Source organism: Microtus ochrogaster, unplaced genomic scaffold (assembly GCF_000317375.1).
Source record: "Microtus ochrogaster isolate Prairie Vole_2 unplaced genomic scaffold, MicOch1.0 UNK19, whole genome shotgun sequence".
NCBI classification, from domain to species: Eukaryota; Metazoa; Chordata; class Mammalia; order Rodentia; family Cricetidae; genus Microtus; species Microtus ochrogaster.
In genome coordinates, this window is record NW_004949117.1 from 2,687,212 (window position 1) to 2,712,983 (window position 25,772).

General features: G+C 39.3%; 1 protein-coding gene across 2 annotated transcripts in view; it reads left to right on the plus strand.

Moving 5' to 3' along the window:
• The window catches only part of Angpt1 (angiopoietin 1), a 223,783-nt gene that overhangs the window by 139,296 nt on the left and 58,715 nt on the right, over positions 1-25,772 (plus strand). Inside the window, exons 3-4 of one of the 2 annotated variants that reach the window (XM_005367515.3) lie at positions 3,681-3,802; positions 17,739-17,971. In XM_005367515.3, the coding sequence (XP_005367572.1) occupies positions 3,681-3,802; positions 17,739-17,971 (355 nt within the window). The remainder of the gene's footprint in view (positions 1-3,680; positions 3,803-17,738; positions 17,972-25,772) is intronic. The other variant, XM_005367516.3, reaches the window with a different exon arrangement.

A 25,772-nucleotide genomic window follows, 5' to 3' on the forward strand; every position in this document is an offset into this window, starting at 1 on the left:
CTTCCGGTTTGGGCTGTAAGAGTCTAACTACTAATGTGGGACTGTCGCCTTCCGTGGTTATTGTCTAACTTGAAACAACCCATTGTACACAGTCAACGTGTCTTCCAACACACAGTTGAGTACCCCAGTGCCCTTGACTTGATGCTGGAGGGCTTTGGACACAGCATTGTAGGCCCTGTGTAACTGACATGGCAGTATGGCAGGAAATCACCAAATGAGTGAAAGAAAAAAAATACAGGATTACCTTCAACTGAAGGAATGTAGGATGGAGTGAATGGATGGAGAGCATGGGGGTAGAAATTTTCCTAGGCATGGCAGGGACTTACCCACGAGCATGTCTTGAATATGAACAGGAGCTAGTTCTGCATCTGGGAGGGAATGGGGATTCCAGCCAGAGAGATGCATGCGCAGGTACAAATGCCCTGAAGTGAAAGGGAATTTGGCAAATGGAGCGGAGAAAAGATGGTGGAGATAATCATAATGAACACGGCGGGTGGCGGGAGTGACAGGCAGGCAGTGAGCAGGCTGCGGATCTCAAGCAGCCCTTGGACCACACACAGCTCTTTGAGAGGGAAACTACCTGCGGAGAGGAGAGGATCCATTAGCACATCCAGCATAGAAAACACCACAATCTCACTCATTTTTAGAGAAGATCCATGGCTCTGTGACAGTGTAGACCAGAGGCAAAGGACAGAGAAAGGATAGATCAATAACAGCTGTAGTTGTAAGCGAGTTAGATACAGGTATGTCATGGTCAACTCCAGATGGCCACTTCATTCCGTTTCCAGGGAACATAGAGCACGATGTGCATTGCTCCCTGTAAGCAAAACATTTGGTCTTTGAGTGCATCGGGAAGTGTCCTAATTAGGGTTTCCAATGTTGTGATGAAGCAAAGTGACAAAGGTAAGAGACTGTTTCATCCTGCAAACTCTCAGGTCACAGGGAGGGGAAGACAGAGCTCTAGCAGGAACCCCTGAGTAGGAACCGAAGCAGAGGCCATGGAAGAGTGTTGTTATAGGCATGTTCTACATGGGTAATTCAGCCCACTTTCTTATACTATCTGAGGCCACCCGCTGAGGGGTGAGAGCGCATTAGTCAAGGTACTGCTTCACTGATTCCCCTCTAGGTCAATCTTCTTATTAATTATTTTATTTAATTAACATTTTTTTCCATTTATATTACATACCCATCACAGTTTCTCCTCCCTCCCCTCCTCCCATCTACCCCACTCCCCATCCCGTCCTGTTCAGTCTTAAGAAGGCATTCTCTCAATTAAGAGGCACTCTTCCTAAATATGTCTAGGTTGGTGTCAAGATGACAAAAAGCCAACCAGCGGATGTGCTCTCGGGGAGAAAGGCAAATGAAAGGAACATAAGCTCGAGGTACCTGTGAACAATGGGTGAAATCCCATGAGATGGCATGCCTGCTTTTTATCCATAAACAAATGTTGCAAATGTTGAGTGTCTTCTTTATATCAGGTACAGTTTGATCACAAAAATACCCTGAATGTTTCACTCCTCATTTCAAATATTTGTAAATGGTCCTCCTGAAAATAAAAAATTGATGATAGTTGATCCTAACTTGGGAAAACTCGTGGACTTTAGACCCACCGGTGGGGATCCTGCAAGGGATCAAGCCAGGCCCTCCACATGCAGGTAACAGTTTCAAAGCCTGGTCTCTTTGTGGGACCCATGGCAGTGGGACCAGGAGCTATTCCTAGTGCAGGAGCTCGCTTTTGAAGCTCATTTTCCATGGTGGGATGCCTTGCTCACTCTTGGTGTGCAGAAGCGGGGGTGATGCTTGGTCCTGCCTCAACTGAATATACCAGGCTTTGTTGACTCCTTATAAGAGGCCTTACCCTTTTGGAGTAGTGGATGGGGGTGGGCTGGGTAGAGGTGGAGGAGGGCGGGGGAAACTGTGCTTGATATGAAGAATGAATGAAAAACATATTTTTTTAAAAAAAAGTAAAAATATTGATGAATGTAGCCTTGGTTTTAACTTTTGCTTTTGAAATACTTCTAACTTTAAATAAAGTGATAAGGAATACCTTTTTAAAATCATATTCGTATTATTTCTCTGAGAATTTCGTACAGCATACTTGGGTCATATTCACCCTCCCCCACTGCGCCATTTCCAGTCTCCCCTCACTAGGCTCAGCTTTCCGTTTTGCTTTCTTTTCCCACCTTGAGACCACTTTTGCTTGCATAGCTACTCTGGGAGTAGGGCCTGCCTTGAGTGTGTCCACAGACCAGACTCACATCATTCAAGAAAATTTGCTCTCCCAACAGTCATCCAATGCCAATAGCTAATACATAGTTTCATAGCTATATTTCAGCCTCCGTGCTGGGTCTTCGTCTCGAGCTGTGAAAGTGTGGGTGTGTTGTCACAACCACTGAATTCATACGTGTCTGGAAAAATGCATTATTTAAAAAGGTTTTAAAACCCCCGTGTAACAGAAAAGTAATTTTAAAGTAAATATAGTTGTTGAAAGGGTCTAATCCAGGTGGTTTTCCTCACCTTACCCTGTTCCTGGTCTAACAAGGAATGAGGTAATGAGGAGGGAGGAGAAAATGCTAAGATGAGGCGTTTATACTTTAAAATAGTTAACTTGCTATTATTCTTCTATATATTAAGTTTTCACAGACATGGATTTGAAGTCAATAATAATCATATCTAATGCTTATGGGATGTGTTAGAATTTAAAAAAAACGTTCTACTCAGAAATAATATGTACAAAAAAATAACGTATACTTTAGCTTGATAGACAAGGAAGGAAAGAGTCTTTCTTTAGATTTTGCATCCGAGGCACTGGCCTCTCTCCTCTCTCCTCTCTCTTAGCTCCTTCTCTGTCTTACTACTACAAACACAGAGCCCCATTGCATGGCAGTTGCTGCAGCCATAGCTCAGCTCAAGCACTTCAGGGCATCTTCCAGGGGTTCGGCTAGATCCCAGCTTTATCCCAGCTTTACCCCTGCCCAAAGGGGGAGGAGCACTCGAGCACTTGAACTCTTAGAGCAGGACTGTGGATCTGATCCTGATATTAAAAAAAAAATAAATATTTTCAGATTCCTTTTATCATGTAGGCTCAATGTCTCTGGTTAAAAACTCAGATCTTGACTTGGTTCCTGTGTGAATGTGTACGACTCTGGATTCCAGTGTTCTCGTTCATAAAATGACATGGCCAACAGATGATACTGACAAGGAAGTGAGATAATATATGGAGGTTCTCTTTGGTTAACCCCATGACACAATAGCCAGCCAATAAATGTGTCATCAGACTTCACTCCCAACTATCTCAAGAGTTGTTTGTATTTCCAATTGAATAAGGCAATAGGTCTGAGGAGTTGTATTCTATACATCTCCTAATTATTCTAAATGATCTATAATATCAAGACATTGGAATAGCAATCCATTTTGTGCTTATAAAATTTGGAGATAAAATATATGAGCATAATATAATATCTTAGAATGTATGGGTATCAAAATCAGAGTATGCAAATGAGCCTAATTCACCTCAGACTCCAATCTCAGCTTATTGTGCACTGTTTGATAGATTGGATACCACCTGCTTAAGTCTTTCTGAAAAACATTAAGAGAAAAAAAATGATCTTTAAAATGTTCATTGTTTTTCCTGCTACTTTCTTTGTGATTGAAATTTGCTTTTTAAAAACTGTTTCAAGGTACTAAATCAAACATCGCGACTTGAAATACAACTACTGGAGAATTCATTATCAACATACAAACTAGAGAAGCAACTTCTTCAACAGACAAATGAAATTCTGAAGATTCATGAGAAAAACAGGTAAGGATTGTGGTATCCTGAAAGTGCTTTTATGTATACTTCTTTATATCCTCCATCTCATTGGTAACTGAACATTTAATGTTGTGGATATTTAAAAAAAAATGAAGTCACAAGAGAGGAGGAAGGCACAAAAGTAATCAGTGTCTCAACAAGGAGGCCTATGTCCTACTTCAATTCTTGAGGTGCTTGGTCCTCAGTTGCTGCAATGAGCAACTGTTCAAACAACACTATGTATAAAAAATTATTTGATATATTGGCAAAATAGATTGACAGTTTCTTAGCAGCATCAAATTTGTAGGTCTAGAGAAAAGAATAGCAGAGCCTCTTGAACCATTGTCCAGTTGTCTCCTGTTCTACTCCCGAGAATCTTTGTGGCATACAATAAGGTTAAATTCAGACAGCTTGTACTTCTAAAAAAATACTTGCCTATAAAATAAGTAGGAAGGAATTTATTGCACTTAAAGTCATGTATTCTGGACAGAATAAATTTACCTAATTGACTTACAGATATTAACCTAGGGTAGTGTTCAGTCAGGTTGGAGGCTTAACAGGTCATTGAATTCCACTTTAAGATGTTGAAAGGTGGATCAATGAAACAGTAACTCATTTAAAAGTCATTAATTTTAACTGTGGGTAGTCTGAGTAGAACACCAGCTCCTGAGGAATAAGTGTCTTCTCTTTCATTGCATTTTCTCCTGAATATTTGGTTATCTTGAAGATGTTTCAGCTCTTATCCCCTGTGTTCAGCTAAAGAACCCTGTCCTGGTAGGAAGTAGTTAGATACCACTGTCTGCTGCAGCTAGGCTCCAAGGCAGGGGAGCCTCTGACAGGACTGGGAGCCATCCTACCTTGCAGAAGAACCAGAGACTCACACCAAGTGAGCAGCTTATCCAGGGTCACACACCTTGCTAAAGACAGAACTAGAAATGCAACCCAGGTTGCGTTTTTGACAGTTCTCTCATTTTCCCCCTCACACAGGACTTCACATGATCTAGGCCTAAAGACTTACCCAACCTCAAGCAAAAAATAGACATCAATGCCAACAATTACAATTAAACTCTTGCATGAATAAAAGAAATCTGACTGTTGATATAGCATCTGCAAGGGTCACTCATGCATGATGACTTATATTACCAAATGTTACATTTATTTATTCTTGTAGGGTGATATGGGATACATTATTTAACTATAAATAAACTTGACAGAACATGACCCTGAACTGGCTGTTTGATGAAATGTTCTGAAATTGAAAATCCTCCTGCAAACTACTATTTATCCCAGCACAGTTACACAATAACCAGAAATATGTATGTGTGTAACAGGTATACTTTACTGCAGTCACAACCAATTTAGGGTCACCACCAAATGCCTTAATTTTCTTGCTGAAGCGAACTCCACTTATAATAATATATTTCAGGATTTCTGTCCAGGAATTTTTAATATGCAGGAGCAATTGAAAGGTTACATTGTTTTTTCTGAATTATTGTTTGTTTTCAGAATTATAAAACTAGCTCAAAGTTTTTTAGAAAAGAGAGAAAAATACACAAGGGAAAAATTAAAATAGCCATCCCAACCCACAGAGAAGACTGAATATTTTCTAAGTAGTATTTTAAAGATGATGAGACGGTGGTAAAAATCTCTATCAGAAGTGGGAAATGAAAAAATCCTTTATAAGGCGGATCTCTGTGAGTTCGAGACCAGCCTGGTCTACAAGAGCTAGTTCCAGGACAGGCTCCAAAACCACAGAGAAACCCTGTCTCGAAAAAAAACAAAAAAAAAAAAAAAATTCCTTTATAAAAACAAGTGAAGTAGGAAAGAAATGATAAAATATCGCATTAGTTACTTGATTAGTTAAAACTTTATGTTCACTTGGCTTAAACAGAGGTCATTCCTTTAGCAACCCAAGGATGCTTGCCATGGGCTCTTTACAAAGTGTGAGGATGAGGTAAAGCCCTGTTGTAGCTCTTGGGGTGAACTGGCCAGCAGAAGCAGGCCTAACCTGGGGGTGATGGATAATTATCATAACTCAGTGGGGTTAGAATCATCTAGAAGAAACGCCTCTAAGCTATCTGTGAGGGAGTTTCTAGAGAAATTTAAAGGAGGGAAGATCGACCTTAAATGGGCAGCACCATCCTAACACATTTCTGGAAGAAGGAGAGGGTAATATAAACTAAGCTTTGCTTCCCCCATAAGGATGTTTCCTGCTGTGTCTGGCTATTGTTATGATAGGGACTTACACCCACAAGGCTGGGAGCTGGTCCTCAGAAGAGTTGCCTGCATCCTATGTGGCTGAAATTATTCTCCACGGGCAAACTGATGAAAAACTCCCTTTTGCTGTTATTAGTAAAACTGAGTCCGGCTGCTTTTCAACAGGAACTCTAAACTGGCACAAGTGTAAAGGGCTTCTCCTTGTGGACCAGCCTCTTGGAAATCCAATTTGACACTTCTGACTTTTCCTCTCATCAAATTTTAATTGTTGTATAAAAGTGAGGTGTTCTTCCACATATAACTTATGCCATTTACTGCTAATGATAGAATTTCAGGATCATGGCAATTCCCTTTTTCTTGCAATACAGGCATTTTGAGAAGATTTAAGTTCGTTAAGTCTCTTGGATTTTAATTTAATATATATTTCTATATTCATGCTGATAAAAATTTCCATGTGATTCATACCCCCGCTAGACACCTGTTTCTCTGTCATTCTGGAGCATCCGAGGGTGATCCATGAGGGCATTTTCCTAGTGGATTCAGCTTCCCACATGGCTGTCTTCTTGCCGCTATCTGTCTGTCTTCCTGCTGAACTTCCAGCTCACGCAATGGCATGTGAGCTAAACAGCTACTCTTAAGTCACGTATCCTCGTCTGCCCCATTTTCAAGAAGTGATTTTCTTCAAACAAACCAAAAATGCCCTTTCGTGATACATAGCATATTTCCCCACTCTATTTATTGTTGTTTGTTTTCATATGATCAGTGGAAGGGGAGGCAAGCTGCCAAGCACTATCTAAAACAGCAAAGACAGTGTCCTCCCAAGTAAGCAGAGAAGAGGTCAGAGTCTAATGTTTACGCTTTTATAAATAGTTAATTGATTATACCTACCTATTCTTTATGTGGATCTTAATCCCCCAGATACAGCAAGAAGCTATTTCTACAAGGAGGCATCTCTGAAATGTAAGAACAGCATGCCCCAGTCAGCCAGGTCTGGTTTGAATCAGCCAATACACTTTCCAGAGGGGATTATCTAAATTAAACTCTGCTTCCTCCCCTAGGAATGTCAGGAGTTGTGTCTGGGTGTGTGACTTAGCAGCTTTGAGAAAGATCCCTGCCTTTGCAGCCAAGTCGGTGAGCTGGCCTCAGGAGTATCTCCCACCTCTTTGGCAGAGAAAAAAAAATCATGTTTTATAGTTAGGATTATACTACACACACATGCTGAGAGGTCTTGCTGACTTACATCCTGAAAAATTAAGCATAGCGCTTTCAGGGCTGAGTGTGGATTTTGAGCCTCATTGGATTCACTTTTCATCCCCTAAATACCCCAAAGCACAAAGCAGGAATAGGATAGCTTCACTGTTTGTTTTCCCAGAAGTCTCACAGAGGTGACTGAGAATCTGCCAGTCTGCTTTCTTTAGGAAACTTTATTTTTGTTGGTGGAATACCATCCTAATTTTAAAACATGGTATTAAAAAAATCACTTAGAGGAGACTTGGCATCCCATCTCTATGTTTAAAATACACAATTAAAAACCCAAACAAATGGAAATCTATTAGGCTTTGCGTGTGATAGGGTTAGGATGACCATGCAATGAGGTATGTTATGTGCCAAATATTATCCCGTTTCTTCTGATCAAAAATGATGGAAAAGAAGGTGGCTGTGGTGGCAAGTGTCTCTAGTGCCAGGACTGGAGAGGCAGAGTTAGGTGGACTCTACGACTTTGAGGTCAGTCTGGTCCACATGATGAGTTCTAGGATAGATAGGCTGCAGCTGTAGTGTTACAGAGTGAGACCCTGTCTAAGGGGAAGCGATAGAGAAAGAAAAGAAGAAAAGATGGGCAGAGGTAGTACATGGCTTTAATCCCAGCACTACACAGGCAGAATCAGGTGGAGCTCAGTGAGTTCAAGGGCCACTTGGTCTAGAAAGTGAATTCCAGGATGCCCAAACTGTTACACAGAGAAACCCTGTCTTTTTTGTTGTTGTTGTTTGTTTGTTTAAAAAAAGAGGTGTGCAGGAGAATATACATCAATAAAATTTTTATTCAACTAACCAAGTGGGCCTCCCTCCACTAGGCAGGTCCCATCTTTTGAACTGCAACACCACGGTGACATCTACAAAGTTCTGCATTCGAGGACAACAACATTGAGTTGTTCAAAAGAGTTAAAAGTTTTGAGTCAGTTTATAATTGCTGTTTTCATGCGCATTCATAGCTGTCCTGGAGGCTGCCTCTGAAGCAGGGGTCTCCTAGCTAGGTTTCAAGGCCGTATCTTGGACTTGACTGTTTTCCAAATGGAGAACACAAGTAGGCCGAAGAATATTGTAGAAGAAATTTTTCTCACACAATGGAGTATACCTGAAAGGAAAACATTAACACATTTACACAAAGGTGGGGCTTTCAGGCTTTCTTGACAGTTGTGTTGAATGTACTGATTAAAGACAAGGGATACTGTCATTAAGACACTTCAGAGTAACATGGGACCAGACGCTTGATGGCTATTCTAATGCCTTTCCAGCTGCCACTTTGCTGCCTTCTAACAACGTAAACATCTGGATCAGATGCATGCCGTTCACTGTTGCCACTCCTCCAAGGAGTCTTCTAAAGAACCTGCTCTTTCCACATCATAATTAAAAGGCTGAACCTTACAGAGTTCAAATAACTGGTCCATGACTAAAGAGCTAGTACCTAGCCGAGCTCACAGTTGTTTCCAGGGTGATTGTCTGTGATAATTACTATAAGAAAGATTTTCCAGCATGATGCAGCCTAGGGTGTAACTGGAGTGGTCATCAAGTGATTGGTTTAGAACAAACAAACATAAAATTGAAGAAAGGACTAGGCTGCTTGATTTTGACCTACCAAGGTAAAGACTATTATTTAGTCCTGCCAGTGTTGGAACAGGACACATAAACTATTTAGTTTACACTGGGAATTTACTGAACTTAGTTGATGTCTTAGCTATCTCCCAGCTGAAGCTATGAGAAATCATTAAGATAATTATTTTTAAGTGATTGAATCTGATGCAATTGCAGGATACTAAGTTCTGTCTCACTAATGAGTTACTAAAGAAATATTGATGTTTTAATAGTGTTTCCGAGGAAATAAAAAGCCTTCTAATTGGAGCTATCCCCTTTTTGATAAGGCTTTTAAAGTTACTAACGGGAAGATGAGCTAAATTCTAGCACTAGATATTAGAGTGGATTTAAATGCATTAGCTGTGTATGGTATTTACCAAGGACAAGTATCTTAAGAGGTCAGGTACTCAGGGCCGAGCATGATGCTCAGTAGCAGAGTGCTAGATTGCACAAATCCCTCACTTCTGTCCCCAGTAGCAGGAAAAGAAATGTCCAATGTCTATATGGTACCCTATTCCTTATAAGTAGAATCGTGGAAAAAAAAATACCTTTATCTTCCAGGTCAAGTTTCTTACATTGTGAACTGAATGGCAGACCCATGTTCTCTCTTCTCAGTTTTAACAGCCTCAGGAGCAGAGAGTAATGGAGAGATCTGGGTCAACAAGGAATCTGAGAACCATATTAATCCTTCCCTTTCTTTTCTCTGCTTCCTTTACACTTTGCCAACCTTGATGATTTTCACCACTGAAGTATTTTTCAAACACATCTGGTCCTTTCTAGCTTTATCAGTTGAGTATATTTAGGTTGGACTCGCATCAATTCTCAACTGTTCCCCTACAGCGACTTTGGTATCCTTAGCTTTGTGCCAGCATGACCTACTCAGGTTATGGACAAAATCATTATTTTTTTGAAATTCCAATCTTTTTTTTTTTCCTAAGGTTCTTCTACCCGTTGACTATTATAGTAGAACAAAAGAAGTTCAAGTTCTTTAGTGTAGAACACAGTGCTTGGCTGTTACTACAATCATTCCGCAGCATTTTCCCCCTACTGGTTTTAGTTTAGAAGCTACCAGCAGACATTCTGAGACCAGACTGACTGGGTTTCACTTTCCTCTATTCTTGCTGTAACTAGCTCTATCGTGTACTTTTTGTGTGACTCTAGGCAAGTTCATGAGACTCTCTGTGGCTTGTCGGCTAATGTTGAACATAGTGATGATGATGATAATACTGTTTGAAGTTGACATGAAGATTAATGCTGTATGAATGTATATGAAACACAAAGGACAGTGCCTGGCAGGCGTAGCTGTGTTCAGTTATCTTAGATGTATCCCACATTACCACATGATGTTATTCTATACTAATTTGATGCTTGAATTGTCTAGCATGGTTGACATTCCTTATTTGGTAGGCAAACTCCTGTTCATCCTTGAAAACTCACTACACATACTGCTTTGACTGCAGGAGCCAATCTCTAACTCAGTGAGGGAAGTTTACTCATTACAATCTACATAATACCTACTTTCTACAGTTATTCGACCCATTCCATGACATATGTGTTTTGTATATGTGCGGAATGTACAGCATTAAGAAGTAATCTTCTGGTATAGAGTCTGAATTTTATGATTTATCTTTCTACTACCAGGCCCAATTCCCCTCAATACTATAAAGAGTTTTAAATACTTTTCAAATGTTAAATGAATACATGGCCAATATCACACCAGTAATGCTAGCCCCTAAAATGCCACTTATTCACACCTGTGCACACACACACGTACACACACATCGCTAATATAACTAACATACACATAACAAAAATACTTTCAGTGGAAAAACACAAATCATATGATTTGCACTAAATGCTGAAATTTTTCGCTGTTATTAATATTATTAAACCATAATGCTCACATCACAATTATGCGCATCTAAGTGTTCAATGGAATAGCAGCCAAGGCTCTTAATCTACACTCCAAGGCTCACTAATTCAGTTCAACTTTTAAACTTCTTAACAGGGTGTACAGAATCCATTATCTATAGATCTCTAGCTAGTTCATTCCTTGAAAAATTTTAAAAAGTAAGGCAGACCACAAATTAAATATGAGTACTTGCAATTAAAGTTGGCCTGTTTCCACATCACCACCTTTCCTTGCATCATGCCTTTGCAGCAATTGCTAAACAGATTGGTTCTTATTCACCTATACTTTCTAAAAGTTCACTATCAATGTGATCATGAGTATGTACTGTATATACAGATATATCAACCTTTAGAATGTTGACACAAACACATTCTGGCATGCAGCTATACATACAGACATACTTATATGTTATACACATATATTTTAGATATTATTTTAAATTTAGGATTATTCCTATTATTTCATAAAATATGTCATAAATATATTACATTAATACATGTGTAATTGTATGGTCATAACTCTTTTTTCTGAAGAACGATCACCCACTCATTTTTAATACACCATAATTTATAGTTCTCTTTATTCATTTTTTTGCTATATATTTTTCTCTTGGTTTGTTTTACTTTGTTGAGACAGGATCTCATTAATTGGCCCAAGCCAGCTGTGAAGCAAAGACTAGCTTTGAATTTGCCACAATACACTCCTGCTTCAGCTTCCCAAGTGTGGGTGTTAGAGATGCAACTATGCCCAACATATATTTGCATTTATACTAATAAAATATTAATCATTAGATATATCTTGATTGTTTAAAAATTTGTAAAATGTTGACAACTACTTTGAATTTTCTATTCTCCCCAAATATGTGTGTGTGTTTTTGTGTGTGTGTGTGTGTGCTCCAATTTTCCAAAATATTCCTGCTATGCTTACTAGGGTATCAGCTCATCATGCTTATAAGCTATTTGTATTTCTTCTGTGACTAGATTGCTCGTGTTTTCATTTGATTACATCACTTGTCTTTGTTTTACTAACTCACATGAATTCTTTCTGGCATATAAATTCTGTTATATGTACTGAAAATGTTTTATGTAGTTAAACACTTATTTTCTAATATCTCTATTACATTCTTTTAGGTCACACAATATATCAGCCTTTTTTCTTTCTTATTTCTGGCTTCTACAATATATTTAGCTTATTCTTATTTCCTCAAGCTTTGAAATGTTTGCTGTCTGATGCTGACCTTATAGTATTTATAATTCTGCCCCAAATTTGAGTTGCCAAACAAACATGACCATATTTTGAAAGAGAATTTAGTATTTAATTTAGTAGTAAATTATAAATTTTATCTAGAAAAGAAGTCGTTCCTTTCATGCCCATATTTGTACCAGATGGCGACACAGTGCATGCTACAAACAAGGAAATAATTAAAGCGTTTGTAAATAAGTTTAGACAGATAAAAATGAGGCCGTTTCTATATTTTCAACATCCCTTCCTTGTGTCAAGAGCTATATTTACACAAGTATAGGCAGCTCTCACCACTCGGCATCCATTGGCTGCTATGTTAAGAATTCTATTGTGGGAAACAATTTGAAAGAGAGAGCATTTATGTGAAAGTTTCAAGATGTATCCAATGGTTTTAAATATTTCCAGGAAGATATATTGTAGAAAAGGAGGGTGTGTGCAGGGCAGGCAAATCAACCAGAATGTTCAAATTATGTATACTCTTTCATGAGCTTTTACTGAAGTTCAAGACCTAGATTATTTTGTTTATTTTATTCTTCATTAGACTGCACCTCTGCCTCAAACTAGAAGTTAAGTGCCCAAATCCTATGCATGTCTCTTCTCAAAGTGCTCCCAGAAAGATGGGAAACAGGAAGTACTGAGAATCCTGTGAGAAACTCTGTTTTGGAATTTGCAGCTCAGTGTGTGTAGGCTGAGTGCAGAGTTGGTAAACTTGCCCTATGGAACACTAAGCTCAAAAGAAGCATCCCAAGAAAAAGGGTTTATCTCATCTGAATCTTCCAAAGTTTGACAGTGGAGTTCTCTTTCTGTTTAATAAACTCTGAAACAAAACCCCGGGCACTGATGTTTGGAGTCAGCATCCCGTGCTTTGTTATGAGCTTAACCCCCAGTTAAACTTGTTAAAAGTTATCATCAAAGAAATCAACAACTTTTTAAAAATTCTGTTTTAGGCTCTAATGTCCCAAGATTTGACTCTCTTATCTAATGGTCTCCATGCCAGATGGAGAAAGACTCTTTGGACTTTTTCTGATTAGGAGTAATGACAGAGAATCTATAGAAGGATTCGGGGACCAGATGGAATGTAATCAATGTATTGGATAGAAAGATTAAATTGGATGGCAGACATTTAAAGGTAGAGCTATAGTTAAGAACCCCTTGGCACTGGGAATGTGACTCACTGATTACTTTTTCAAATGACTTGAGTTCAGTTCTTAGTATTCATGTTGGGTAGCTGATATTTCCTTGTAATTGCACAGGGATCTGATGCCTCGGGCCTTCCTCTATCGGCACACTCCCAAAAGACAGACAGACACATACACACAAATAAATAAATAAAATAAATCTTTAAAAACAAAATCTTAGTTGTGACTTTTAAAAAAGATTTCCCTTACAGATGGGAAAAATGGGTAAGTTAAAATACTGTGTCCCTCAAGCTCCCAATCAGATGATGAAGAGCACATGTTGCAGAGATGTTTCTGATGATGGCTTAATTAATGGTGTGATGTAAATAATGTAAATAGTGGTTATAGTAGCCACTTTTGTATTTCTGTAATTAAATACCATGTTCTTATGGTTCTAGAGGGTTTGAGGTCATGATGATGCAGTGAAGGTATGGCAACAGGATTAATACTGAGGGCTCACCTCTTGAACTGTAAACATGAAGTAGAAAGGGAGAGAACTGGGAATGGTTTGTGGTTTAGAAACCAAAAAACCTCCCCCCAGTGATATACTTCCTCCAGCAAAGCCACATCTCCCAAACCTACCCAAATAGCACCCCTCATGAAGATTAAGTATAGACCCACATTCGTGGGGGATCATCTCTTAATCAAGCCATCACATAGGTAAAGGCTGAATTACTCTGCATCAGTGGATGGTTGTAGACAAGGGCCAGTTTCATAGCAGTGGGGATCTGTGCAGCTTTCAAAAATAAAGCAATTGAGAACATGTTCTGTAAGCCCTGGTTCCAGCACTTAATGTACTTTGTAAGGTTTTAGATAAGACGTAGAGATTGCTACATATATTCTAGGGCTTGGAAATCAGTTTCATTGAAATCAACTCTAATGCTATAAGAATCAAAGGAAAGACTGAAGAGAAGATTAGTTGTTTCTATTTCACAACGGTTTGCACAGGTTCAGTTCCCAGAACCCACATGGCAGCTCAGACTCATAACTCAGGGTTCAGAGAATCTGATTCTCTCTTCTGGTTTTTCTGGATACTGCATGTTGTAGCACACAGACATACATGCAGACAAAACACCCTTACACCTAGAAGAAGCATAAAAATAAATTTTTAAGAAAAAGAATAAAAGGAGATAGGGATTTTCTTGAGTGTTATGTAACTCTTATATTACACATGTGTTAATGGCTACAGACTGTATATACCTTTTTGGAAAGTGAATCTTAGATTCAAACCATTTGAAATAAATGGGGCAAAAAGGTTGACTTTGAAAGTGCACAAAGAGCCAAAGGGAAAAAGAGGAAAGAAAGAGAAAAGTCTTTTGGAAACCATACTTTAAGAGTAGATGAAAAAGTGGATGAGTCCCATCAAAGCAGACAGAAGGGTCAGGAAGAGATGGCCATTCTGAAAGAGTCTAAGGGATATCACACATGTAAAAGATTAGTTATAATCGTACTAGAAAATAACTGGACTAAGCGGGCTACTAAGAGAGACCTAAGTATCCTGGTAGGAAACACTTTCTTGGAAACTGTATCTATTCCGTATATCAGGGTTCCAGTATTGCAGCCAGAGCATTGCTGCTTTGGTTTCCCAGTCCTTTGAGATATCTATGATCAGTGTCTTCTTGCATCCTGATGATGGATGCTTCTTTTTCTTCCTGAATATCTCTTCTAAAGTGACAGTCTGGGCTGATGCCACTTGATGCCTGGAAGTCATGGTAGATTAACACCTGTTTAGTGGGTAATGAAAATTAATGTTCTTTCCAATATGATAATGTCTATTCCCTTAACAGAGGAAACCACCTCTCTTCTACAAGCCGACACCCAAGATTGTTTTCTTTGGATTAAGGATCTCCTTCATCTTCTTTTTACTCTCATAGCTTTCCAAATCGTGCTGAAAACAAAGCAAAAAAAAAAAAAAAAACTCCCAATATCATTGACTGACTTCTCTAGTGGAGCAGCAGCCTCTCTCTCCCAGTGCTCTTCTTGTAGAGACACATCAGACACAGAAGTGGAAAACATTGACGCAAAGTATGAAAAATGAATTCTGTTGGAAACAGAAGTTTCTTGCTGCTTATGATTTTTCTCTGAGGCTTGCTGTCTAAAAATAAATCCTTGGTGTAGAAATATTGCCATCTTATACTCCACATAGTTATTGGCACTTAGCAACTAATAAATATGACTCATAACTAGAACCTGATATTGTCTGTTAATTGGGAAACCTGGAAGGCCAGCTCTGATTTTACTTCTGGGATACAAACGCTTGCTTAGAACATTTGTCCAGAATCATATGACTCTTTAGCTTCCAAGTCATGAACTGCATATACATGATCATCATTTTAGCCGTTAATGCTGAAGATTTCCCGGTAGTATACGATTACTGATGTGAATATGACACACGATTTTCTTATAAGTTAAGGACTCTGAGTTGCGGCAGTCAAGAATCAGATCTCTACTCCTGAAATAGGAGCAAACGTAACTAAAAAGTAAACTAAACATGAACTAGAACGTCGGTTGTGGTTAATTCTCAGATCAAAAGCCAAAAATCTACAAGCAGAAAGGAAGGCTTCGCCACCACCCACGGCAGAGAACTCCTCAAGTAGGATGTGGATGGCACTTTTTAAAATCAATGCAAACAATAGAAAAAAATGACTGCTTTATCCCCTTCTCTCCCTCTGCTTTTTTCCCCCTCTCATGAGCTTTTCTAGCAGCAGCAAGTTGTTGGCCCAACAGGAACTACTAAAGGACACTGCGTCATACTTACGCCCTGGAGATCCCTCCTTTCATCTTACTCTGGCTTCCTTTTCTAACGTCTTTCAGTTCTGAGCAGAGATTTAAACAAATATAAATGACCGTAACTATTTCTCCTCTTCCCTTCCCAAATAGAGGTCCCTGTATGGCCAGGAGAAGCGAAGGATTCTTTCTGTCTTGGCATCACGTAGAATGAAGGAAACTCAAGAGAGAAATGTGGTGTCCCTTATTGGGTATCCGTGTGGAACCTGCATATGTGAACCTTGGCTCACTCCCACAATTTCTGCCAATTAGGCTGGTCTCACAAGTGGGCCCAGCTTCCCAGCAGCCCTCTACCATATACGAGGCCACACTCTCTTTTGGAGAGCGGGATTTGTTAGCAAAGACCTGGAATGTCCTTGAGTGTTTCTTGCCACACTTCTTCCTGTGTGTAAAGATGGTCAGATGTTACATCTTGCCCCTTCTCCCAAACACTTGGAAAGTTTGACTCTTCAAACACACTAGATTGTATAATTTAAGTATTAAATTTAAAACACTCCCTGGTGTCTTCTTTTTGAAGACTTATAGGAATGATTCAACTCTATATTTCTCCAAGGTAAATTAAGTGCCCACTCTGGGTGTGCTGCATTGGAATAGCACCTTGTAAACTAAGGACGGCTTGGAACCGTCTGAAAACAGAACGAAGAAAACTGAGTAAGTCTTTTCCCCCAAGAATACTAGTGTATTAGACACTCTATAAACTGTAAAATGCCTTTTATTTCAAGTCAGTTGCCCAGATCCCCAAGTGCTTCTGCGTTCTTTGTCGCTTTTCATGCACACTGCACAAGGAGGGTGTCGTTGGAAGAGCGCTGAGCAAAGTATCTCACGTTTCTCTGTAAGACTATGGTACTCACGTAATGGAGTCTTCCTTTTCTGCACTGCCTGCCTAGTGATTTCAGACACTACTCATAGTCAGATAGCCCCACAACTCATCCAGAAGCCCAACTTCACAAGAAAAGAAAGCTAGAGTTGCAAAACAGGATTGGTTAAGTTGCTTTCTGTTCCTGCAGAACCCGCCTCAATAGATTCTTACTTGCAAGAAAGGTTTCCTTTTGTCCACATCTCTGTCAGCATTTGAAGTCACTTTCTTTTTCGTAATTCATCCATTTTTTTATATGTGCATATATGTGCATGGGTGTGTACATGAGCCAGGTGCGTGCGTGGGCCCATGGACATTAGAAATGGCATTTCGATCTTCTGGAACTAGAATTGCAAGTGTTTGTAAGTTGCCATGTGGGTGCTGAGAACAGAGCCCACGTCCTCCCTACTTAAGAGCAGTAAGTGTTCTTAGCCACTGGGGCTCTTGCTATTCTCTTAATGATTGGCATTCTGCCGATGGTGAAAAAGAATCTCACTGTGGTTTCTATTTGTGCTTTTCACGTGGTTGACACTATATACATTTTTGTCTCACAAAAAACTACTTTTATGAGCCAGTAAGACTGCCGGGAAAGTAACGGGCTTTACTGCCTACCAAAGTTTGATGATTTGACTTCAGTCCTCAGAACCCACAGAGGGGAAGGCAATGGCTGACACTTGTAAGCCATTGTCTGAAATATGCGAGTGCACCGTTTCATGTGTAAGCAAATGCACAGGTGCAGATGAACATGCAGACACCCACTGATGCACATGAACACATGCACACACATACACACTCCTAGAATAAATAATTTAAACTTGTAATCTTACTCCTGAGGACAGGTAAAATTACAGCATTGTTTCTCCAGCACTGTGAGAATTAAGACTTATTTTCATTTCCTTGTAGTTTATTAGAACATAAAATTTTAGAAATGGAGGGAAAACACAAAGAAGAATTGGACACCTTGAAGGAGGAGAAGGAAAACCTCCAAAGTCTGGTTACACGGCAAACATTCATCATCCAGGAGTTAGAGAAGCAACTCACGAGAGCCACCACCAACAACAGCGTCCTTCAGAGACAACAGCTGGAGCTCATGGACACAGTCCATAACCTCGTCAGCCTGTGCACTAAGGAAGGTGGTAAGAATTCTTTCCTGCTTTTGGCTTTGTGAATATTTTGTTTCATGCAAACAAGTAAAGGTTTGCTACTGTTTTCTGTGCTGCATGGGCGCCAATGCAGATGCTGTAGATGGACTTCATCCTGACAAGCATTCCCAAAATTTAGCTGGCAGGTTTTACTGCTCGCTAAGTTCAGAACAATGATTTTTTACGTTTGAATTTGTGTGTTGCAATGTCTTTCTAAAAGAATGTTTTAAAAATCATCTTTCATCTTTGGTATTTTTAACATTGATAAAAACTCTTATATTATAATGGTTACATATTTGACATTATAGTGTTAGATACTTCTGTATAGAGCAGAAATTAGGCGATACTAAGAATTAGTTCAGAGTTCTGGGTTGAGTTTTGTGGCAGTTCCTGTTTCATAATTAATTTTAAGCATTTCTTGTTTCAGGAGAGAGGGGAAGGGAAGTCCTGCTGTGTGAAAAGGTGGAAGGTGGTTTCCAATAAGCATTATAGTAAGGAAAGATGGTTGTACAGTATCCACTAAGATCCCTCATCCTTGGTCCTGTGCAGGGATCTAACAAGGACATCTACTCACTATAGGGATCTTTGTGACGATGGAACTTAAAATTTTATATGACTGGAATATCTGGAGCCACACAGCTGCAAGTCAATATACCTTGAGAAGATATCTATCATTTTGTTTGTTTGTTTTGTTTTGTTTTGTTTTTCAAGACAGTAGCTATGGAGTCAGTCCTGGAACTTGCTCTGTAGACCAGGCTGGGCTCGACCTCACAGAGATCTGCCTGCCTCTGCCTCCAGAGTGCTGGGATTAAAGGTGTCTGCCACCACCACCCAACTGATATCCATCCATTAATTCTTTTTTCTTTATTGTGTGTGGGACTGATGTATGTAAAAATACGATCATATGTGTGCCATAGTGGACATTTGTCTGTCAAGGGACAATTTCATGGAGTTGCTTCTCTGCTTCGAGATTCTCCATGGATTCTGGAGATCCAATTCAAGTCAGCAGACCCCTGCAGCAAACGCCTTTCCCTTTTGAACATCTTGTCCTCCTCTTACCCCAGCATCCCTGAAGGAATGCGCTTTTGCACAAATCCAGTGTAAGCAGAACCCTGACCTGCAGCTCAGTACAGGGCTTTCAAGTGTGGAGCCTGGGGTCATCTCCTGCAGTTCTAGCCTGCAACCAGCCCTTGTGAGCAGAGATGGGTCTGTAAATGGAGAGCAGTGTGAGCACTGCTTCCATCTGAAACTGATTGTGGGCATCGAGCTGCGGCTGGTGTGACCACTCACGTCACGGTTCAGTGTGGGTGTGCAATGTACACATGTGGCCGGTCCTTGACTTGTGGTGCTACATTTTAAAAAAAGCTGTGTTTCATTCTTTTCTTTCATGTAGAGATAGGAATACACAAGATAACGTGACGTGAAGAGATCTTGTTTTAGAGATGTTTCACATTTCTCTGTTACACTCCATTTCCTTACATTGTATCTCCTTTAGATAGTCTAAACAAGCCCCAGAGATATTTTGTAAAGAACTTGTTTTAAACAGTGAGTCTGGAGAGCTCCATTTGGGTGTGCTTGGCAATGTGATTGGGAAGAAAAAAACCTGCTAATCAGACAGGGCTTGCCAAACCCTGAGCTAGAGTCCACTGGAAGAAAAACTTGGTAGGATTTTGCCAGAGAATTTTAATAGAGCTCATGAGTATTTATAAATTAAGCATTAATATGAGACCTATCTATTCTCATATTGAGATGAATACATTGGGAGGAAGATTGAAAACATATTTTTCTTATCATCCCGAGACTTAAGCACATGGAGTTGGGTAGTGATTTGTACATGATTTCAGAAATGTCCAGCACTGGGGATTCTCACAAAGCTCGTATGTCTGCCTACTTATCATGATTTAATTTCATCCTCCAGTGTTTGTCTAATAAACATGTCTTCAAGCTATTAGAAGCAGGGGTTGTAACTAAAATTTCTGCTGTGGTTTGAACTTTGACTCCAATATCAGTAACCAAACGTCTTCTTTGTTCATTTATTGAGAAATTATGATAGCAAATATGACAGGTGCCGGTCATGCTGAGCATCTACTTAGGGGGCGGGGAAGGTGGCTTCATCTGCTCTACGATGAGAACATCTAAAGAGCAGTGACGATAATAACACAGACTGAATTTTCTGATGCTCTAACACTTCAAATATAGTCCTTCCTTTTCATGATGCAGCCTAGGCAGTTTCGATGCTCACCTTACTAGACCTGGATGGAGGTGGGTGTTCCTTGGACTTCCCACAGGGCAGGGAACCCTGATTGCTTTTTGGGCTGATGAGGGAGGGGGACTTGATCGGGGGAGGGGGGGAAATGGAGGTGGTGGAGGGGAGGAGGTAGAAATCTTAAATAAATAAATAAATAATAAAAAAATAAATTAAAAAACAAAAACAAAAAAAGAGGTACAGAACAGATGTACCTCTCACTATGGTTTCTATCAAGATTTTAATCCTCTTCATCTTTATACTTCCATGTGAGTCATACACAGTCTTTAGTCACTGTGCATTTAAATTTCAAGGTGTAAATAACTTAGTGTTAAATTAAATATGTTGCTAGATGAAGTTTGCTTTCATTATAGCAATTAAACACATCTCCAATCTTTCTTATTTTATGGCCCCAAATTCATTTATTATCCAGGCTTACTGTTTATCAGATGATTATATAAAACTGTACTTTTAAATTTATATGCATACAAATAAAGCAAAATTGATATAACACAACATGATATTAAATTGCCTAAAATAAATATTGAAAGTTCAAACAGTGTCATAACGAGCAGCTCACCAAAAAAAAATTAACTTTGGTTTCAATGTACTTCAGTCATTTGGGGAATAATCTCAACTATAATGCCATACAAGAAGAATACATTGGTAGTGAGTTTTCTCTGTCTGATGGTCAGGTAGAATATCTGGCAGGATAATTTTGCCTCCTTTGCCAGGATAAAGAAAGAATGAAATGACATGTTTGATATAAAGCAAAACACACAGTTCCGACGACAGATCGGGCACTAAGCTTTAGTCCCTTCGTCTCTTCTCGGGAATAAAATTCGATTAGACAAGGCTGGGCAGTGGTGGCGCATGCCTTTAATCCCAGTACTTGGGAGGCAGAGGCAGGTGGATCTCTGTAAGTTCGAGGCCAGCCTGGTCTAGAAGAGCTAGTTCCAGGACAGGAACCAAAAGCTACAGCGAAACCTTGTCTCGAAAAATTCAAAAAAAAAAAAAAATCGGTTAGACAAGCATTAAATGTTGTCTGCAAGCAGGATTTCTTCAGTGCATAACTGAACACAGTGCTCTAGACTCACTCCTAAGAGCCATCCGGGCTTCATCTTGTAGCTTCCTTCGGTTTCCTGATGTCTAAAATAGGATCACAGATTTCCCCAAAGAGTCCACGGAACATCATAAATATGTGCACCTTATCGTTGTCTATTGTATAGTTCAAGCTTGGGTGGGAATCAATTTTATATGTTTTACCACAAAGAAACCAAAATTATGTGATAATGCATTAATGTGCCATGGCAAAGTTTCTCTGGAACACAGTGAGGAGATGTGTTACTTCCCCAAACTTTTTTTGATTCAAAAACTGTTAACCTGTCTTTCCATTCCATAGAATAATCATGTCCATTTGATAGTGCTTTTGTTCTAGAACACTTACCCTAAATATTGCTGAGAAGCGTACTTTCAGGAATAATGCACCAACAGGCAGCAATGTTAGCACAGGCCAGCAGTCATTTCAAACTGTACCATAATCACTTTTTGCAGCTTCCAGGTAACACATGTATTTTCATGTAATCTTTGCAAACATTTGGTCACATTTATTCTTAGGCACATTACCCACTAGAGAAATATTGCCTTCCGTGTTATCACTGTGTGAGACTGAGCTGCTTGCTTCATGATTTTTGGCAGATCATAGTTATTGCTAGAATTAAAAAGTTCACAGTGACAATGGCATGGAAACAATGTGTATGCTGCTTTAGAAAGGACAATTGAACATGGTGACCACTGCCTGTAGCCACTAGTCATCGTCATCCCTGTGCACTGGTAATTAAGCTATCGCCACATTCCATGGAAGCAACAGAAACCACATCATAATAGGAAATTAGAATTTAATTGATGGCTAAGAATGCAAAAAGACAAAAAAAAAGGAGGAAAGAAAAGAAAAATGAAAAGAGGAACCACTGTTTAGGCTCGTCATAAAGTGACACATTCACTATCTTGTTTAAGTCAGCTTTGAGTGCACTCCTGCCATAATACAATGTGATTCATGAATTTATCTACTCATTCAAAAGTATCTCTGTAGCAACTATTCTTTTACATAGCCTCTTTCAGGGAATACCGGTTATTTTTGTTTTTAGATAACAAAAACTTGTTGAATTCCTTCACGTCCTCCCATTGTTCATGTTACACATGCATGCATTTGTTTATAGTCTCAGAGAATTTATTTACTAAGGTCATAAGCTCATTTTGTAAAATACTAAGTGCAAAATTAAATTAAAAGACAGGAAATACAAATTCAGAGTTCCTTACAGATCATATTTTAAAAATAATACCAGCAAATTAGGGCATAGATATTAGCAGGAGAGTAGTTAGGAGTAGTGTCCCCTCCCCAGAAGAGAAATGGAAAAATGTGTTTTGTATATATAAATATGTACATGTGCATATATGTATGTGTACGCATATATGTATATATACATGCGTGTCTCAGTTGCATAGATTGAAGACTATACTCAAGAAACTTTAATGTTAAGGCATAGGTAAAAGTTTTGGACTGGCAAATGCATAGGAGAGAAAGGAAACAAGAATAAATGCGGAGGACATGGGCACAATAACATATTCAGTTCCTGACCAAACATCACATTGTAAGTTATAGGAATCTCCCATGGGAGCCCTTTGAAAAGATTCTTTCACATGGTCTGGGAGCCGCAATGACTGATAAGACACATTTTTCAGTGCTCTGCATTATTTGGGCTAGAGTGCCTTTCCCAGAGGCTGATTACAATGGTATGAACATGTGATCATTATTGTCAGTCTTCTGGCCTTCTTTAAAAAGGTGAATCAAATCATTCGCATCCTTCCCGGTACCGTGGAGTCCTTCGGCTCTGTTCTCACAACAATCCTACCATCTGAAAGGAATTTGCTCTTGTATCTACTGAATACTCGAAGCAGATCACCCAGTCAAGAGACAGGGTAGCTTGCACTGCTAGTCTCTTGAGTTCAGAATGACTCTAAAAACAGGGCAAGTGTTGGGAGGAAATGAAAAGTCCTTAAAAGCCACTCAGATAAATATTGGGAAAATAGGAAATATCTTTTTCATTGATTGAGTGAGATACTTGATGTTTGCTGACCACTTGTAACGCACAATTTAACATTAGGTAGAAGGAGAAAGGAAAATAAACAAAGTCATCAGCTGCGTACTATAGCGAGCTCTTGTTCCCATTTAGTGGGGGGAAATGCTTTATCTTGACAGAAAATTATATGTCAAACATACACAATTTCCGTAAAATGAACCGCACTATCTAGCACTTCCTTTCATAAAGCAGAGCGAGTGGCTTAAGGGGAAAGTGGCTGTTTACTTTTGGACATAGTGTGTTTCTTCTTTCAGATGGAGCACGTTATCTGCCTTTTGGAGAGTTGCAATTTCTATAAAAAAGGAGGGGGAAGAATAGTGGATAGCTGAGCTAGTGATAACAAAATTAAAAACTACAGATGCCGACCTCATCCGTGAGCTATTCTAAACCACATCTTTTGGGGGGAGATTTGAAATTTTGTGGTTCTTTTTAGAATTAGTTCCTTCTTCAGACACTAAATGAACTATCTGCAAAGTGGTATCTCCTGGTCCCAGCTAGGCCTGGACATTCCCACAATGAAAGGGCCCTTAAACAATAGAGTCCCTTCATGTTCCAACATAATGGCGGAAAAGCTCCACTCCTGGTTCTCTTTCGCTCCCGCAGCTTGCTTAGTTTAGGCTAGGAAGCACAAATAGTTTGAATAGAGCCTCAACTAAGTTTCTTGGACTCAAGCACACACAAGTCAAGTTCTGTAGCTGTTTTATGAATCCAGGTTGCACTGTGTCAGCAAAGGCTAGTTAGGCATAGGACTTGATACCAACGAGTTCTCTGAGAGAAACGCACTCCATCAGCACCATTCAATAATTAAATAAGCATACGTCTTATGAACTGTAGAGTAAAAATGTCCTGAAATGTGCACATTTTCAGAAGGGAGGATCAAGAGTAAAATCCCAAACACTTTACACTATACAGCTAACTTTAAATACATACAAATGTATTTTAGCATAAGATTTTTCGAAAAGTCAACTACAAAGTATCTTTAAAATCCTAGTAGTTTGTAAAAGTATCACAGAACGATTGAGAAGAGGCATTTAATATTTAATCCCTATTACCTGTCTTCAATCCCCTGATCCCACAGTGACAGAGAGAAGCAATGTCTGAGGGTTTTCCTCTGAGCTGTGCAACACCTGCTGTGGCATTGTGTGCACGCAACACACACACATGCGCATACACAGGCATGCACATCTGCACACACACACATACACACAATAATAGTGATAAATAACAAATATAAAAAACATTGGCTTTTTATATAAATTCTTAATTTACTTTAGGCTAAAAAATTATTACTATTTTGAGTACGGTCATCTCTAATTCTAGAGATGGCTATGGCATTCACATTCCAAGCCAGATCATCTATGCTGAATTGTATTAATATGGGACCTATTAGAGATGACCCACTTTTATAATGGAGTTATAAAATTGAAACTATAAAGGTGATATCAATGCCTGACTTCTTTCAATTTGTATATTTACATGGATTTATACTCATATTTAAATATGGATATTATAATTGCACATTAGAATGAGTTCTTGCATAACCATGAACTTAAACTTAGGGTTCAGTTTTAAGTAGAAACACAATTGTGAAGGGAAGGATGCTCAGATATTTAAACTTGTAGACACACATATGCACGACTAATCTCAACCATAGTAAACCCTCAAGACCCACATATCTGACTTCGATGTTCCCTTCTGAGTCTCTTGGAGCAGCTATAAGATACGCCATCTGAAGGGCAGTACAGGGTGGCATAGAGAGAAAAATCAGAAACAGGGACATTAGTTTTAGGTCCGGCTTGGCTGCCAGGTAAAATATCACACAGCCAAGTGCTTGCCTGGTGTCCTAGCCCATTCCACCCTCTTCATAGCATGAACCAATTGTTCCCCGTCTTCTCCTAACACCCTCGGAAGTTCCAGGAACAGAACAAGCCACATGTGGCATTGAATGAGCAGTCGAGAATTCAAGTTTACACTATCACACGTGTAAAATGCGAAGTGACAGCCACATGGGGACAGTCAACCCGTATCTGCTTTAAAACCTTGAAGGCTTTCTGGTGTCCGAGAATTCAGAAGCATCTGGTAGGGACTCTCTGTGCGTCCAGCACTGCCTGGGGAATTTTTTCCCCATTAATGGATTTTTTGCTGAAATCAGTTATTTGTCCACTCATGACAGAGCATAAACCAGTCTTTTTAAGCTTTCCCACATGTGTGGAAAGCCTTTTGTGTAAAATCAATACAGTTCTGCCAGGCTGAAGACATTACATGGGAAATTAACACACATGAAACCTGAAATATCTTTGTTAATGAAGTGACCTTCTGAACGAATGGCAGGGGTCACACAGCATTCATAACTACCCGTAGGGTTCCCAAAGAGAAAACACAGAAAAAGAGTTTATGAGAAATGATTGAT